This window comes from Mycosarcoma maydis, chromosome 15, assembly GCF_000328475.2.
Source record: "Mycosarcoma maydis chromosome 15, whole genome shotgun sequence".
Classification (NCBI taxonomy): domain Eukaryota; kingdom Fungi; phylum Basidiomycota; class Ustilaginomycetes; order Ustilaginales; genus Mycosarcoma; species Mycosarcoma maydis.
Window position 1 is genome coordinate 448,118 of NC_026492.1, and position 17,053 is coordinate 465,170.

The 17,053-nt window shown below is 54.3% G+C and overlaps 7 protein-coding genes across 7 annotated transcripts; 2 read left to right on the forward strand and 5 right to left on the reverse strand.

Moving 5' to 3' along the window:
• Positions 1–39: 39 nt before the first annotated feature.
• Positions 40–4,404, reverse strand: UMAG_05028 (bifunctional ATP-dependent DNA helicase/ssDNA endodeoxyribonuclease DNA2; the record flags this gene model as incomplete). The annotated part of the gene is made up of 1 exon (XM_011393016.1): positions 40–4,404. The coding sequence occupies one exon, from the start codon at positions 4,402–4,404 to the stop codon at positions 40–42; it is 4,365 nt and encodes a 1,454-aa protein (XP_011391318.1).
• Positions 4,405–5,001: 597 nt separating this feature from the next.
• On the reverse strand, positions 5,002–6,636 carry UMAG_05029 (uncharacterized protein; the record flags this gene model as incomplete). The annotated part of the gene is made up of 1 exon (XM_011393017.1): positions 5,002–6,636. The coding sequence occupies one exon, from the start codon at positions 6,634–6,636 to the stop codon at positions 5,002–5,004; it is 1,635 nt and encodes a 544-aa protein (XP_011391319.1).
• A 587-nt stretch (positions 6,637–7,223) lies between these two features.
• Positions 7,224–8,216, forward strand: UMAG_05030 (putative prohibitin subunit PHB2; the record flags this gene model as incomplete). Its single annotated transcript, XM_011393018.1, has 1 exon — positions 7,224–8,216. The coding sequence occupies one exon, from the start codon at positions 7,224–7,226 to the stop codon at positions 8,214–8,216; it is 993 nt and encodes a 330-aa protein (XP_011391320.1).
• Positions 8,217–8,896: 680 nt separating this feature from the next.
• Positions 8,897–9,547, reverse strand: UMAG_05031 (60S ribosomal protein uL1; the record flags this gene model as incomplete). Its single annotated transcript, XM_011393019.1, has 1 exon — positions 8,897–9,547. The coding sequence occupies one exon, from the start codon at positions 9,545–9,547 to the stop codon at positions 8,897–8,899; it is 651 nt and encodes a 216-aa protein (XP_011391321.1).
• A 499-nt stretch (positions 9,548–10,046) lies between these two features.
• Positions 10,047–11,168, forward strand: UMAG_05032 (uncharacterized protein; the record flags this gene model as incomplete). Its single annotated transcript, XM_011393020.1, has 1 exon — positions 10,047–11,168. One exon carries the CDS (start codon positions 10,047–10,049, stop codon positions 11,166–11,168), a length of 1,122 nt encoding a protein of 373 aa, XP_011391322.1.
• Positions 11,169–11,367: 199 nt separating this feature from the next.
• Positions 11,368–12,780, reverse strand: UMAG_05033 (uncharacterized protein; the record flags this gene model as incomplete). Its single annotated transcript, XM_011393021.1, has 1 exon — positions 11,368–12,780. The coding sequence occupies one exon, from the start codon at positions 12,778–12,780 to the stop codon at positions 11,368–11,370; it is 1,413 nt and encodes a 470-aa protein (XP_011391323.1).
• Positions 12,781–14,839: 2,059 nt separating this feature from the next.
• On the reverse strand, positions 14,840–16,897 carry UMAG_05034 (uncharacterized protein; the record flags this gene model as incomplete). The annotated part of the gene is made up of 1 exon (XM_011393022.1): positions 14,840–16,897. One exon carries the CDS (start codon positions 16,895–16,897, stop codon positions 14,840–14,842), a length of 2,058 nt encoding a protein of 685 aa, XP_011391324.1.
• Positions 16,898–17,053: the final 156 nt, after the last annotated feature.

Genomic DNA, 17,053 nt, shown 5'->3' on the forward strand with positions numbered 1-17,053 from the left:
ACAGAGTTTCGTATTCAACGGGATTGCATTGTCAACACGTTAGACGTCAGACATCCAGCCTGCATCCCTGCACATCTTCAACAATGGCTGTAGCACGCGAGAACCTTGTAATGTGGCTGTGTGACCTATGAGGATGAGTTTGCGTTTGGCTCGTGTCAGAGTGACATTGAGTCGGCGAACGTCATTCAGCAGTTCACCCGTGTTTCCTCCTTGAGCTCCTTCTTCCTCCCTGTAAGCCTCGGCCATGGTGCTACTGGAGCCAGAGCAGCGCTGGTAATTGGCACGGGTAAAACTAACCAATATGACGTCTTTGTCTCTTCCCTGGCTTTGATCTGCGGTCAAAAGCTCGATCGCGTCCAGCCTGCGTAGCTGCTGGCCGTCTCCGCACTTGTCAAGCAGCGAACGCAGAAGCTTCAACTGCTGACGATACGGCGTGACCACCGCAATCTGATCGGGCCTGCAACCGCCCTGTACAAGCAATGAGGCGATCCTCAGCACCACTTGTGCTTCAAACTGATTCGTCACCAGTTCGCCGTGCTTACTCTCGCCTACCTCCTCCAATCTACGCTTGGACGTGTCCAAGAACCTCACTTTGGCTTCGGGTCGAAGCAAGTCGCACAGCCACTTGTCTTCACCGGCGCCTCTCTTAGCAGCTTCGACGTTGCCAAGCATCAAGGTCTGGTCCCTGACCCGCTCGTTGCCAGCGCGTAGCTGTCCATGATAGACCATCTCGTTCGACAACCGCATAATGTCGTCGTTCATGCGGTACTGCGATCGCAGTGCTACCGTTGCTCGATCACCGTGACGCTCCGAAAGAAGCTTGAACAGCGATATGTCCAAGCCCCCTTTTTTGGCTTGTGCGTTCTTGACCAGCGGCGGAAGTTGATGGTGGTCGCCCACAAGAACAAACTTGTCCGCAAATCGAAGCGGTCCCAGACAGGTAGGAAGCGGGATCTGTGACGCTTCGTCCACGATGCAGTAATCGAAGAGGTACGTGAACGGCTCGTCTCCTCCATCACCCGCGGTAGTTCGGCTGCGCATTCTCCTGGCAAGACCAGAGGAGAACAACGTATGATGCACGCTGAGACACGTCGCTGCCACCACATTGGGTGACTCGAAAGCGTCCTTCAATTCGTTCAGCGTCCCGCAGCGCGGAAGAAGGAACTGGTGGGCATCCGGATGCACTTTGTCCTTGCTACCGAGGCGTAGAATGCGCAAAGGGCTATCCACGCGCTTGCTCTCATCCTCACTAAGTCTGCGAAGGATGGTATCGACCGCCGAATGCGTGTAACTTGTCAAAAGAATCCGCTTGCCCAGCTTGACGAGCAGCTCGATGAGTTTGGCAATGATTGTTGTTTTACCTGTTCCCGGCATGCCAAGCACAAGAGCATAGTCTTGGGTGGTGAGCACCTTGTCGATCACCACCTTTTGGTCTTGGTTGAGGCTTGGATCAGCTCGGGCTCGCTCAATGATCTGCTCGGCTGGCTCTTGATCCGAACTGGTCGAGAAATTCTTCTGCAGCTGCTCCGGTTGCAGGAAGCGTGGAGCACGCAAATCAACCACCAGCTCGCGACGCTTAACATCACCGCCTCTCCCGGGCGCCAAGAACAGTGCGGCCAAGTTGGCTCGGATGCGACCCATGCCGCTCGAAAGTTCGTCCTTGTCGATGCGGAAGACGATCCGCTCAGCGGCAGATGCAACGTCAAATGGCTCTATGTGCGCATTCGCGTTGGTGTTCACCAATGCTCTTTGCATGGCTGCTTCGAGCGAGTGATCAAGCCCAATCTCGATGCAAGTCGGAGTGAGGTTGGACACAAAGCCCTGAGCCACCGAAAGCATATGCGGCTCGATTGAGACAGTCACGGGATCATTGATGGTAATATGACCAGACAGAAGACCTGCCTCCGCGCTCTGAGTTGGATCTTGATGGCGAACGAAGCGGTGGACGACTCTGCGCATCGATCCCGAAGCCTCTGGCAGGCAAGACTCGTGAAGAATGTCAAGACGCATCTTGCCAAAGCATCGGCCCACCCTTTCGCGCTGCTCCGCTGTCATGGTCCACATTTCCCTACGAAGGCGAACAGCGTCCTCCTCTTCGAGATTCAGCAAACGGTCCCATTTGCGGAAAAATTCGAGATGGACATCTGTCAGGTGCCCAGTCTTTTGCTCAAAGATGTCTGCAATCGGTGTCCTTTTAGACAAGATCCTGCCTGATTTTGGCGCACTGATACCCTCAATATCCTCGAGCTTGACTTCTGATGGCTCGACGACGTTCTCTACGGCGCGACGGAAGAGCATACACCCATCAACGGCATAGCATCGTCGACATTTGTGCTCGCTGTCGATGGTCGGCGGCAGTACCGGTAGAGGCTCTTCAGACGCCGTCATTACAAGCTCGTCGTTACGAAGCCGACTCGAGTCGAGGCGAAGATAGTGCGCGAGCTCATTGCGGCCGATGATAAGACTGCGCACTTCGTTTCGGCTGAAGCGGATGCGATGCAGCTCGCCAGATTTCGAGTAGTAGAGCAGCCCATCGTTGACGCGAACTCCGTATCGGTCCGACATCATGAGCGTATACATCATGGTCTGAGCGCGATGTTCCGTCGACACGAACTCTGCACGACCCGTCTTAAGCTCCAAAGGTACCACTGATGTTGTGATACGGCGCTGCGATTGCTCTCTTGACGTATTTGTCCGAGTGCCACGCACGAAAGCTTGACCATGTTGAGCCGAAGTTGTCATCGGGGCCGGAGGCTCGGACTCTTCGAAAATATCGCACTCGACCGATACGTCGATCTTACCCTTGAGGCCAAAGATGGGACTCCAGATCTCTTCTTCTACATCGAGGATGCGTCGGAGGCGTACTTTAGCAAGAGGCGCGGCGTGCGAGTGACCCGAGTCTCGCAAGGTTGCCTCTGGATGAAATGTAGCGTCCTCTCCTTGCAGCAGAAAAGTACGAGCAAAGTGGGCAAAAGGAGCCGCTTTTTCTCGCAACTGCATTGCGGCATCATCAGTGCTGAGCTCGATGGCGTACAAGCTCTCGATGTTGGCGCGGACCTGCTTCTCGACTTGTTGCTCGACAAAAGTCCGGCTGAAGTTACCAATGCCCTGCCATTGATCAGGCCAAGGCGATACGGAAGGGAGTGTGTCCAATGGGCCCTCTGGCTCGTTGGTCTCGATCGTATCGAAATTCTGTACAGATGGCGAGGCGGTGAGACATGCTTGCAACAATTCGTGTAGCATGTTACCCATAACAAGACTGAGTGTCACATCGGATGCACCACGCAGCCGATCCTGGACAACTGGTTTCCGAATGCATGAGGCAACGTCGGCTACTTTGGTCGCTGAGACTAGAACATCAGGATGGACAACCAGAAGGTTATCAAGCGCATGGTCAACCGAGTCCGAATTTTTAGCTGAAGTGGAGCGCGAAGCGAGGATCATAATCTTGGCTCTAGGTGCAACGTCAGAGGCAAGCAGCTCCTGAGTGGCACACTGTGACAGCGACGGCATGGAGGCTAGGTCGTCCCAGAGGTCGTCGTCCTCGTCTTGTACATCGCTGGCATTTAACGGCTGGGTTTGCTCGACACAGGGCTGCTCTATGACCATTTTAACCTGGGGCTCGTCTTTCGAACCTTGATAATACTGATCTAAGCTTCTGGGAACAGTGCTGGGTTCAATCTCGAAGTGACCGACGAGATGTACGACACTGCCTACCGAGACCAGCGTCTGCAGCCAGTCGTCGCGGAGGGCGGCAAGCAGCACTTCTGTCTCATTACCTGGTGGATCACTGCCAGTTCCACTTTTCGACGGACTAGTCTGGTTGATGTTAACGCTCTGCTTGTCAGGTTCGAGGACCAGGATTTTCTCTGGAAGAAGACGTTTAGATGGGCCTGCACTGTCGACGGACAGCTGATACGAGCTGTCTACCACTGCCGAGATACGAGCACGTGTATAGGTGCATCGTTCACGAGCTTGAACGTTTGTGCGAGCGGAAGTGGGCTTCGATGCCGATGTCGTGGACGTGTCTGGTATTGATACCGGTATTGTGGGGCTGACAGAGTGTTCAGTCTTTTGGCGCTTTATGTCAGAGGCTGAAACGGCACGCTGAGTTGAGCTTGTCGAAGTGGCTGACGGTTGTTTGAGCCGGTCTTCACCGTCGAAATTGATGAGTTGAGACTGAGAGAGCGTCAAGTCCTTGAGAGGGGATCTGACAAGTTTCGAGGCTGGGTTAGGCGAGGCGCTTTTGCGGTACGAAGAAGGCTTGCGCTGTTGCGACAATGGAGGGCTGTACGTCGGTTTCTTCCTTGGTGGACTTTGCGATGGAGGGATGGAAAAGTGAGAGGCATCGAGATCGGCAAACAACTCGTCCATAAAACGTGCATCGGCGGCGTCGAACGTCATGATAGCAAAGTGTCACGATTGAATCGAGCCGCAGCCTGAGCTACACCGGTGCTTCTCCGAGCTACTGAGGCGAGAGTTTACATGTGAAGCCTTTCTTGATATGTTTGGTGGGAATGCGAGTCGATGGATGGTGACATTTGTGATAATTGATTGCCCTCAGCCAGTCCTGACTGAACACGACGAGAACAAGTCCAGAGTCACGAAGTTGTAAGTCACATTCACGAGTGTTGCTCTGCGCTGAGCTTTCACTTTAGTGACACTCGTGACTGTCCAATTCACTTTACGCATCGTGCCTTCGTGCTTGGACCCTGACCGAGATTCATGATTCGTGATTCGTGATTGCAAACTTTGCGAGCCACACTCACGACTACCACACAGCACGCGCTCGCGTCGTGTCACGCGTCGGGCGTTCTGGCTGAATGTGTTAGATCCTACACCAAACCAAGCCAGCGTGCAGTCACGAGCTTCGTGCTTTTGCGTTACGTGATACCCTCGCAAGCTCACGCACGACAGACGCTAAGAAAGATCGACGAGGACAAACGGAGTAGGAGATTTGACCCATTACAAGATCTATAAAAGTACAGTCGCGGCTTGGCTTCAAGCACTGAGCTTGACCGAGAAAGCCTGGTTGGGCCCTGCCTCATTGTAGTTCTGCTTAGTGATGAACGCCTTTGCTTGCGGGTCACCAAACACGAGCTTGGCATAGATGGTGCCACCGAGGAAAGGCGCCAGATCGTTACGTTCCTTGAACTCGGAAAAGTAGTCCGGCACGCGCAGCGCACGCACATTGCGAGCTTGCAGCGGATTGGGCTCAGCAAGCACTTGCGCTGCTTCGGTCTGTTCGGTGGCGACGAATTCTGACAAGGCCGAGACTGCCTCGAGCTGGATCGTCTTGATCTTGGCTGGTTGGCCTGTGAAAATCAGGTTCTCCCACAGCTGAGGTCGACGGTCGGCATCCTCGACGCGCGAGATGGCGTTGGCGATGGCCAGCGGGAGCGATATGGCCTGGCCCCAATCAGGTGAGGCTGCCGACATTGGGTAGCTGTCGTGGCTCGACCAGTCCGTGACAATCGGCCCGGCTCCGAAAGGTTCATCGCCAAGATTTAGGTCAGAAGCACCAGCGACATCCTTGAGCAGCTCGGGTCGGAAGAGGGGCTCGAGGAACCGAAAACGTTCGGGACCCACCTTGAGCTTGAGACCGCGGAAATGCACCAACACCGCCTTCTCATCCGTACTTCCGCCCGCTTGACCGTCTTCACCTGTGATGGAAGCGAGGATGGCCTCATCAATCTCTTCGCCTTGAGCTGCTTCGATTGCTTTGCGCCTCTCCTCCTCGTCATCGTGCTTCTTGGTGCCTTCTACAAGCACTGCCGCAATGTCAAAATTGCCCTCGTCATCTTGGCCATCCGCAACCGAGATCATGCCTCCGGCTCCCTTCTTGAATGCTTCTTCGTCCAGCACCAGACCTTCTTCCAGCAGCTGTTGTGCCAATGAAAAGATGGCGCTTCTCAACGCTGCCTGCTCGCTCTCATGGGATAATGCGGCGGGGGACGACGCTTTGCGAGTATATCGAAGTAGCGTCTGAATGGCCTTGACCAAGCTCTGGTCACGACGCAGCAGGTGGGCGAGATAGAGGATGCAATGGCGGGTGCCTACATCCGTCTTGACGTTGGCGTTCGACTGTACCAGACATTCGATGACAGGAGACACGTCGCAGCTCTCGTAGCCAAGATCGACTACGCACGCGTTCATGCTGCCCACGCCGTAGCACGAGAGGAGCGGCTTTTCTGCAATCGTAATCGCAGCCGAATTGAAATGTTCAAAGAAGATCTGGGTGAGATAGGCGTGTGTCGCTCGAGACACTGGTAGTGGCAGGCTGATGAGGATATTCGAATCATTGTGCGAGCGACGAATGGGCAAAAGGTGGAAAAGAACATAGTTCCACAGCGCAATCATCTGCTGCCAATCACGCACATAGCCCTTACGCATCGGCCAGAAGATGGCAACATCATCGCCTCTTCGTTCGGCTTGATCAAGCGCAGATCCGACCAGGTATTGTTTGTAGTCCGGAGGTGATGACGATGAAGATGTGGATGCAGACGATCGCGGAAGACCGACACGCGCTGTGAGCGAGATGGATGGACGCTTGAGGATCTCGTGAATACCGTAGCCGGCAGTGATTGTGTGTGAGCCAGTCACGATGATGACTGTCCTTGCTTCTCGAGCCGTCATTGTTGCTGCGTTGAGGAGGAGCAGAAGATGCGTCGGGCCAAGGAGTGGTTGATGAATAGCACAAACAGTCACGAGTCTGTGCTCAACAAGCCATCCCCTTTCGCGTCCAACTCGCCCTTTCGGCGTCGAGAAGCCATTCGTGATTTCCCTTTCTTCGCGCGTCTTGCTAATTCACTGACTCGGGCGATAAAATGGTGATCGCCAAAGCCAAACTGAGCCGAAGCTACGAGCTGACTGAAGTTAACTTAGCTGAACTCACGACTAACTTAAGCTGAGCTTGGTGCGACATTCGTGATTTATTTCGGCAGAAATGCACGCTTTGGTCAACGGCCAGAATCTTTCCATTTCGTCAGCCATTCGTGATTGCGATTTACAATTGCTAGTCTCAAGATCCTCTCCTGCTCTGGTCATCACCGCCCATCATCTCGTGCTTGGTCCGCCGTCTCCACTGTTCGTCGCCAAGGTAGCCTGTTCATCCAACAGCCTTGAAGCAGACGCGAGCATCTTTCCGAACCGCATCCACATATCTACGAGCCAAGCAACCAACGACCCACTCACTCTTTCGACCCATCTTCTCGCCTCTAACGATGAACCGCGGATCTGGACCCCAGAACATCTTCCGCACGCTCGAGCGACTGCGACAGCAGGCTCAGCAAGCATCACAGCAATTCAACAATGCAGGCAAGCCTGGTGGAAGCAGCGGTGGCAGTGGAGGTAGCGGAGGCGGAGGACGTGGAGGCCCGCCCAACCTCGCCAACATTCTCGGTGGTTCTGCCGGTATCGTGGCACTCGTCGCGCTCGGTTTCGGTGTCAACATGTCGCTCTTCAACGTGGATGGTGGTCACCGAGCGATCAAGTACTCGCGCTTGTCAGGTATCAAGGACACCATCTTCAACGAAGGTACTCATTTCATGATCCCCTGGTTTGAAAAGCCCATCGACTACGACGTTCGAGCTAAGCCCCGCAGCATCGCTTCGCTTACAGGTACCAAGGATCTTCAGATGGTCTCGCTCACCTGCCGTGTCCTGTCTCGTCCACGCATCGATGCGCTTCCCACCATCTTCCGCGAGCTCGGCGTGGATTACGACGAGCGTGTCTTGCCGTCGATCGTCAATGAGGTGCTCAAGTCGGTCGTTGCGCAGTTCAACGCTTCGCAGCTCATCACCCAGAGAGAGATGGTGTCGAGGTTGGTTCGTGACAACTTGACTGCACGCGCACAGCGCTTCAACCTTGTGCTCGATGACGTTTCCATCACCCACGTCTCCTTCTCGCCCGAATTCACCCACGCCGTCGAGGCCAAGCAGATTGCACAGCAAGCTGCGCTCCGCGCCGCTTTCTTGGTCGATCAGGCTATCCAGGAGAAGGCTTCCATCATCGTCAAGGCACAGGGTGAGGCCAAGTCCGCCGAACTCATCGGTGAAGCCGTCAAGAAGAACAAGGGTTTCCTCAAGCTCCGTAAGCTTGAAGCGGCTCGTGACATTGCTACCATCCTTTCGCAAGCCGGTTCGAACAACAAGGTATTGCTCGACGCCGATACACTGCTGCTCAACGTTGCCAACGAGGATCCTCTCCACTCTTAGTCTCCAAGCAGAGTCAAACAAGAAAAGCAGTAGCAATCGCAACGTATCCGTTTGCCAACTTGTATTCTATCCATTCGGCCGCACGCTCTTGCCTTCTCTCCACTCAACCACAGCCAATTTACTTGACTTTTCTGTCTGTGTTTCTGGCGGTAACCACGGCTTTTCTGACTGAGCAAAACGGTGAATGAGGGGGAATGGGACTTTTGCTCGCAGCGTTGATGTTCATAGGCTCCACAAAGGGTATTACCATGTCGATCGTAATGGGACACCGACACACTCAAGTTCACATGGGCGCCATCACGTAATGACAATGGCATTCTCACGTCTACATAAGCTATTCACTGGCAGAACGAGGCACAGTCGAAGCACAGACAGCCGAGATTATCCGAAAACAGAGGAAGTCAACGGGTGACTAGGTCTCCAACGGCAATTTTGGGATTTTTTTTAAAGAAAAGGGAGAGATGAGAAGGTCACAAGATTAGCTCCCCTCATCCCAAGTCAAACGTGCTACGACGGTTGAATGGAACTGGGTGTAAGCGTGCGTAATGCTTTGTAGGATGCATGTGACCAAGGGATTCATCGAACCCAAAGGAGAAACGGGGCGAAACAAGAGGCAGAATCACACCATCGATGGCGTAGGCGCCAAAGAGGACGGATGAAAGCCACTCAAAAACACGTGTTTAGAAGAGACGGTAAACCTTGCCCATGGTCGACTTGACGTGGAGCGACTTGATGTTCTGCCACTGCTTCTTAAGAAGCGAGATGAGGAAGTTGATGGCAAGCATGACGTTGGCGAGAAGCTGGTCATCCGACATCTGGACGTGGCCAATAGCCACACCGAGGCAGAGAACCTTCTTGAGCTGGAACTTGATGGTGCTCTTAACCTCAGTGACCTTCTTCTCCAGGTCCTCGTTGTGCGAGACAGGAGTGGGGAACTTGCCGGCCTTGGAAAGACCGGGGCCCAACAGACGAGGGATCTGCTTGATCAGAGCCTCAGAAGCAAGGAAAGCGTCGTACTTCTTGGCGAGCTTCTTGACGAGCTTCTTGTTCTTGTTGAGCTTCTTCAAGTCCTCGACCGTCATGAACTCGAGGTTGATCAGCTTGGCACGGTCGACATCGGCGGCATCAGCAAGAATGCAAAGGCTCATACGAGGACGGGGAACATGCGGCAGCTTGACGGTACCCGAGAAACGCTTGTCACGCTGGGGGTCGTAGTTCTTGAGGCCGATCTGGAGCTCGACGGTCTCGTTAAAGTTTCGGCGCTTGTCCTCAGAAGCCTGGATCAGCTCCTTGAGGGTGTTACGCACGCTGGACACCTGGATCTTGCTCATCTTGACGTTGGTCGTGGGGGTGACTGGTGGAGAGAAGTAAAGGCAGAAACGAGGCTGGATGGTCTCGACAAAACCCGCGCTTGCCTTCTCGCCTCTTGGCCCACGACAGACTTTCGGGCTGCCTTTCTCTGTCTCCAACACTGCTTTCTCGCCTTCTGGGGAGTAAGTCTCGTTTTCATTTGTACCTCGAATTTTTGCTGAATGTCGGATCCGAATTCAGTTGCTGCGGCAAGTCACGAATTAAGAGGCTGCAAAAAACCCCCATGTTTCGAGGTCTAACACACACAAAATTGAGTGGAAATCGTGAAATCGCGAATATCTGCTGCATCGACGATTTTCAAGGATGGACGAGATGCTAGCCCGATTCTCGCCCGGTGTCTTGGCCGGAGCGGAATAACCTCGAAATCAGAGCTATCAGACCTTGGCGCAGACAGAGCTGGAACAGTGCGCAAGGACGATGCGTCTTGATTACCAACCATCTTGGTCAAAGCTAGCAATCATGTCTATGGCACCCAACCTCTCGCTGCAAAAGACCACGGTTGCGTTGGTGCAGCTGGGATCCACCTCGTTCGACAAGGCGTTCAACCTCAAGCGTGCACGAGATGCGGTTCTTAGTGCTGCATCGACGCGACCAGGCACCGCCTCGTCATCCATCTCGGCACCTGTAGGTATGGTGGTGCTGCCCGAGTGCTTCAATTCGCCCTACGGAGTCAAGTATTTCGCCGAGTACGCCGAGTCGTTTGGAGGCGCATACCAAAAGATCAAGAAGCCACTTCCGTCCGCATTGGCGCGTATGGGGAAAGGCAAGGAGGAAATCCGCTGGACCATCGACGCTTCCACAGATCCCAGTGCTGAGTCCAAGCTGGCTCGCGAAAAGGGAATCGGAAAACCGATAGAGATCGATGATCGCATTCAAAAGCTCTCGCCGAGTCTCAAGATGCTTTCCGAAACAGCTCGTGAGGCCAATGTGGTGCTTGTCGGCGGCAGCGTTCCTGAACGTGACGATCTAACTGGCAACATTTACAACTCTTCCTGCGTCTTTAACGAAAAGGGACAGCTTATCAGCATTCACCGCAAGCTGCACCTCTTTGACATTGACATCCCGGGCAAGATGACGTTTCAGGAGAGCGAAACGTTGGCCGGTGGAGATCGTGTCACTCTTTTCGACTGCAGTTTGGGTCGCTTCGGTCTCGGCATTTGCTACGACTTGCGCTTCCCGGAACCGGCTATGATTGCAGGTCGTCTCGGTGCTGGATGCATCATCTATCCTGGTGCTTTCAACACGACAACTGGGCCGGTTAGCTGGGAGCTTTTGCTTCGTGCACGGGCTACTGATAACCAGGTTTACACACTTGGTTGCAGCCCCGCTCGTCCCAGCCAGCAAGCTCTTGATGGTGAACTCACCGACAAAGACGGCTGGCGCGAGGGCGAAAAGGCTTATCCCGCATGGGGCCACTCGAGCGTCGTCGGTCCACTCGGAGATGTCAAGGCGAAACTCGCCGAGGCGGAAGCCACTCTCTTCTTCACTCTGGATCCGGAAGAGGTGCAACAGACAAGGAAGAACATTCCCATCAGCACACAGCGCAGGTTTGATGTGTATCCGGACATCACATGTGGTTAGTGTGTAGACACATGCTATTGGAACATCACGACTTTGTGCAGAAGCTGTTAGGCAGCAGCGTTCGTGTATTGCCAGCGCGACCCACCGTGAAAATTGATAGACTACAAGACGACTTTTCTTGACAACGGACGAGACGAGAGCGAGCAAAATGTGGGGACATGGTATGTAAAGGAACAATTCTTGCGACATACTATCACGTCTAGTGCTGGTAAGGCACCGAAGGGTAGGTGGGGCTAGACTGACCGATCTTGACATCCTTGTCGGAGTCAGTCTGCTCGACGTGTTCAATGTCAGAGTGCTGAGTAGCGGTGAGGCCCATGGTGGTCTCCTTGTCGAGCTTCCTCCAGCTCCAGTATCCCTGCTGCTTGCAACCGCGCATGTGCATGTAGAGACCGTAGGCGGATACGACGGCGAAACCAGAGATGGGCACGAAGAACGATCGACGCGTGGTGGTGTGGTCAGCAACCGTAGCCTGAACGGAGGGCATCCAGGCACCACCAGAGACACCGGCAGCTACGAGCGCTGAACCCAGCTTCTGGTTAGTACCCAGATTGCCAGTGGCCAGCGTGAAGATGATGGGGTAGCAGACGGATTCGAAGAAGAAGATGAGCATCAAGCACGCGATACCACCAGCGCCGGGAACCACGGCAGTGAGGATGGAAAACAGGATGCAGCCTAGACCGCAGAGGAAAAGGATGAGGGCCGAGTCGACACGCGTGAGGATGGGAACACCGATGAATCGTCCAATCGTGAACACGGCCAGTGTCACCGAGAAGAGATCGGCAGCGCGGGTAACCGAGATGTTGAGACCAGGTTGCTCGACGTAAAAGTTGATGGTGAGCGAAGCAACGGCGACCTGCGATCCAACATACATGAACTCAGCAAATGCACCCCAAAGAAGGTGCTTCTGAGTCCAAATGGAGACGGGTTTTTCTTCGATCGACGAGTCGACCTGCTGCTTGACCTCGGGAAGCTTAGCGATCCAGAAAAGCAAGTTGATCATGCATCCAAATGCAGAGATGCCGAGGTAGACCCACTGCAAGTGGTTGAGGGTGTGCGAGTGACCTGTCTTGAGGAAGGTACGACCGGCGATGATGGGGCCGAGGACCGACGCGACACCGTTCCACGACTGTGCGAACACCAGACGGAACGCAGCCAAATCGGGAGATCCAAGAACGGTGATGTACGAGTTGGCAGCCATCTCGAGCCAAGCCAGACCGGATGCTGTGACGAAGGTGCAAACCAAGAAACCAGGGTACGAGTAGTAGACAGCGCACGGCCAAAAGAGGATGGCACCAATGGAAAAGAGAGAGAGACCTCCATGGATGGCGAATCTGTACCCCCAGCGACGGGCTAACGGTCCACTGATGGGACCGTTGACGAGATATGCGCCAAAGTAACATGCCTGCAGACCGGTAGACTGGGCCTTGTCCAAGTGAAGAGAGTCCTGGAAAGTCTTGTTGAGCGAATCGAGAAGACCGTAGGAGAGGCCCCAAACGAAGAAGAGGGATGAGACGAGGGCAAAGCTGAAGTAGAGCTGTCCCTTGCTCAAAGTGTCGGCGGTGGCAGCACGTTCGGTGGCGCCACCCTGTGGCCTTCCAAATCGACCCATGGCGCAAAGAAAACACAAAGTTCTGCAGTTAAGAGGAGGAAAGGACGAAATTGCCTGATGAAGGGGAGGACAAGGAAGAGGATGAGGAGGGACAACGAATCGCCAATACGCAACAACAGCACAACCAGGTCAGTCTTTATACGTCTTCGAGCGCAGCACATCTAGCTGCACCGGTATTCTCTGCACTCAAGCAAGCTTGAACCTGAGCGAAATCTATGTTGAGAGTGACATGGACAACTTGCAGCGGAAGACGAGCATCGAGCTGCCAGGTACACGAACTGGTAGGCGACCTCCGCACTTTTTCTTTCCATGCGGCTCTTCCCCACAAAAGAAGCGTCATCCGAGATGGTTCGACCGAAGGATCAATAGGTTGGGGCCTGCTATGAATCTACTTCAGTCATGCACGATGCAAGACAAACTCATACTACCATAATGTGTTCGACCCAACACTAGGGGCTTTCGCACCTGCGCATCTTGCTCACGCGTCAAACTGTGCCCCCGCAATACGCAAGCGCTGGTACTTGGACAGTGTCTTTGCTACCCATTCACGATTGTGATTTTCTGCAGAAGGGATTTCGCGTGGACAGAACGCGGGGGAAGACAAAGGCGATTTTGCCGACGAAACGTACAATAGAAGACATGATGGGCACAGGAACAGTCACGGTAGAGGTGGTGCTTGGTTGTTCGACTTGACCGCGGGCCAACAGGTTCAATCAAGTTGACCGACGAGTCGCACAGTCGTGGGTTGGACCCTTGCACGTTATGGTGGTGCGCGAATGGTCAGCCTGATCAGCTCCCCCGCACTGAATTCTTCGTTCTCCGTGTTGGCATTCACGATTCAAGATTCACGACTGTCTCTAGTTCTCATATGCCGCTAGACTGGCACGGCGAAAGTTCGCACCGAGCACCGAACCACAGACGCGAAACTCTGATTCTGGGCCCCGCTGCTGGTTCATCATGCAACATGTTGCTCCTGGCGGTCGAACGTACAACTTTGCATCCAATGCTTGCCGAGTGTTTCGGAAAAAACACCACAACGAATACACGCAGTCTTGAGTGGCAAACGATTCGTCAGTAGAGAGCCAGAGATGACTTGAGGGTGCATACAGAAGCTACGCTTCCCTTGGACGCACTTCACAGTCCCGCCATCTTGTTCGTCGAAAAGCTAATGCGAATTCATCCCTTCAAGCCCAACAAGTCAGCGTCTGAGCTCGCCGACCGAGCTCATGCCGTGCCTAGGTGCATTGCATGTGTCGCTCCCCAGATTAGCGTCTCTGCTTGTTCACGCTTCGCGCTTTCACTTGACAGAGACCCCGCGCCGACCATTCTGACCTTTTCCCATCCTGTTTCACCAGTGGTATGAATGCCGCCTTTCACCGAAGATCCCTTCTCAGCCTCGGATTTCGTCTCAGATCGATGTATGGCGCCGAGATACAATCAAACAAGCACACTTGCTGCACAAATAGAGGAAGGCGCGCGCCGCAAGCAAAGCAAGTCGCGATTGGGCTGCGATGGGTTTGTGCCAGAATGGCTTCCAACGTGATTAGGCAAGCTCGAGCTGGTCGTGTTCACGATTGCGGCTTAGCTCCGCCGTGTGACCAGATTGGTTCAACGAAAGGCTCAGAGCGCCTGTCACAAACGCACCACACTGTGATCGACACGGTGGACTGTGCAAGAGAGCCTCTGGACCCACAGCTAGCCAAGGTGCTGACGCCTGCGGCCATTTGCACGCGGACCATTACATACACAATCCAGCTGTCTGCCTCCTCTGCTTTGCGCCTCGCATCCGCTTACCCCGCAAAGCAGGAAGGCGCTTCCGCTACTGTCAGCATCTGATTCGATGCCAAGCCGTCTCTGTAATGTACTTGCTTCCACGCTGAACGGGGTATTCAGCTCTACTGCACCGTGAGTCGCAGTTATGTGCTTCCTGGTTGTGCGCTCAAGCACGCCCCATTCCAGCTGATTCTAGCTGTCGATTCATCGTGCGTCCAATTCGTCCAAATTGTAACGAACGCAGTTGACTGTAGGTGAGTATAGTACATGAGTGCAGTGCATCTATCTATCGTCTAATGTTAGCTGCTGAGCCCGAGGCGGCTGCCTGCTTGCTGTCTCGGGGTGCTACAACGCTCTCGAGCTCGTGCTCGTCTGGTTGCGACACACCAGCGCTAGGAGAGCTAGGTCGAGTGCTATCTTCTACCTTACCCTCCATACCACCGACAATTCCAATGGATCGAAGCTTTGCCAGAGCCACAACGATGGAGAGCACCGAGCAGGCAAAGCACAACCACGAAGCGGCTCTGTATCCTTGCAACAGCGCCTCGATTGGTTTTGATTCAGCTGCACCGCTCGCTGCGCCAGCACCGGCTCGTGGCACAAAATGCGCGCCAGCAAAGAGCATAGAACGGTGCAGCACGAGATCGGATGGACGGATGAACCGTGCAGAGATGTGCGAGGCCGACTTGGCAACGGCTGCTTTGGTGACAGAAGTCGAGATGGAAGACGAAATTGCGAGTCCCAAAGACGTGGCTAATCGAATGGTGGTGTTAAAGAGTGAGCCTGCCAGTGCTTGATGCTGGCGACCGACCGACTTGGAAGCGTACAGAGAGCCGGCCGGGAAAAACACATCCGGACCAACTTGAAGAATCATGATCCACAGCATGGCCTTGTAGTAAGGCGTGTCCGGTTCAACACTCGTCGACATGATGACACAAGCAGCTGCACCTGCAGCCGCTCCACCAACAATCAGCCACACTGCTGAAATCCTGCCTACCACATACCCGGCGAAAACATTGAGCGACAAACCCGTTGCCACCATTGGCAGGAAGAAAAGGGAAGTTCGCGTTGGCGAAATCTGCTGCACTTCTTGCAGAACCAGTGTGCTCAGGTACGACATGACGTTGAAGCTGAGCCAAGCAAGGAAGATGACCAGCAACACCGCGCCGAATCGCGGTGCGCGCCAGATGGCGGGTGGTAACAAGGGGGTCGTGGGTGGTGCGGTGAAGAATGTTGCGTTGCGACGAGGATGGCTTGTGCTAGCGCTGGATGCTCCCATTTCGTACGTCTGCTGCCTGCGTTCTAAGTAACGCTCCCAAGAGAGGAACGCAGCTAGCAGCACAATAGACGTTGGAAGTAGAGCCAGCACGTACGACGTCTTCCATCCGTGTGGAGCTGTCTCGGCATCGGCCAGAGCAAAGGTGAGCATGACGAGTCCTGATGTTGACATAAAAGCACCGAACCAGTCAAATGTTTTGAGCCGAAGCGTACGACTGGTACTAGTGGGGCCTGCAGGACCAAGAGGGGCTGTCGAAGCTGCTGTGAGGTCGGTGCGGCTTGCGGCTTTGTTGGAATCACGAATGGGAGCCATGGCCGTCGGGGATCGCGCCTCGACCGAGATTGGCGCTACATGAGCTGTCAAGTCATCGACGGATGTAGCTCTGGAATTGTTGGCTGTACGAATGAGCTCCTCTCCCTCGTTTGGCAATGATAGGAAGGCGCATGTACCGAAACCAAGTGCACATGCACCTAGGATCCAAAAGATGATACGCCAGTGATTAGCGAGAAGGCCTCCGAGAATGAGACCAAAGATGAAGCCAATCGGTTGTGCTGCGCCGATGGCAGCAAAGCTTCGATTCTTGATGGGTCCTTCAGGGATCGAGCTGCCCAAAATACCGACGCCGGAAGGGATGAGCATTGCTGCAGCCAAGCCCAGACCGGCACAGCAGCCAATGAGTCCACCTCCTGTATTCTGGAACGAAGTGGCGATCGACATGGCGGCAAAGATAGTGATGCCGAGTAGGAAGACAGGTCTCCTTCCGAACGCATCGGCCATTCCACCAGCGATGAGCAGGAGTGCACCACTGACGAGCGAGAACATCGACAATGGCCATGACAGCAGCTCCTGCGATAGATTGACCGTGTCCGCCATGGAAGGTAGCGCGATTGTCAGAGCACCTCCCAAGAAACTCGTCAGGATGGTGACACCGCAGATTGAGACGAGCGATAGGACGATGCGCGTCGTTGCAGACAGTTTTGGTGCGGCCAACATGTTGGACAGCTTCCTCGAGGAGAGCACGCCGCGCCTCAGCTCGTTCAAGCTGCCAGCTCGCTGAATGCTCATCGTGGTTGCTCTTCGAGAAAGGTGTTTGAGCTCGTGGAAAAGATTTTACTTGCTGTGTTGGAATGGTCGTGGACGAGAACGAGTGCTGCGATGAATGTCGCCATGAAGACTCTACCACTTATATCAAAATTTCTTCTTGCTCGTCATCGGAGAACA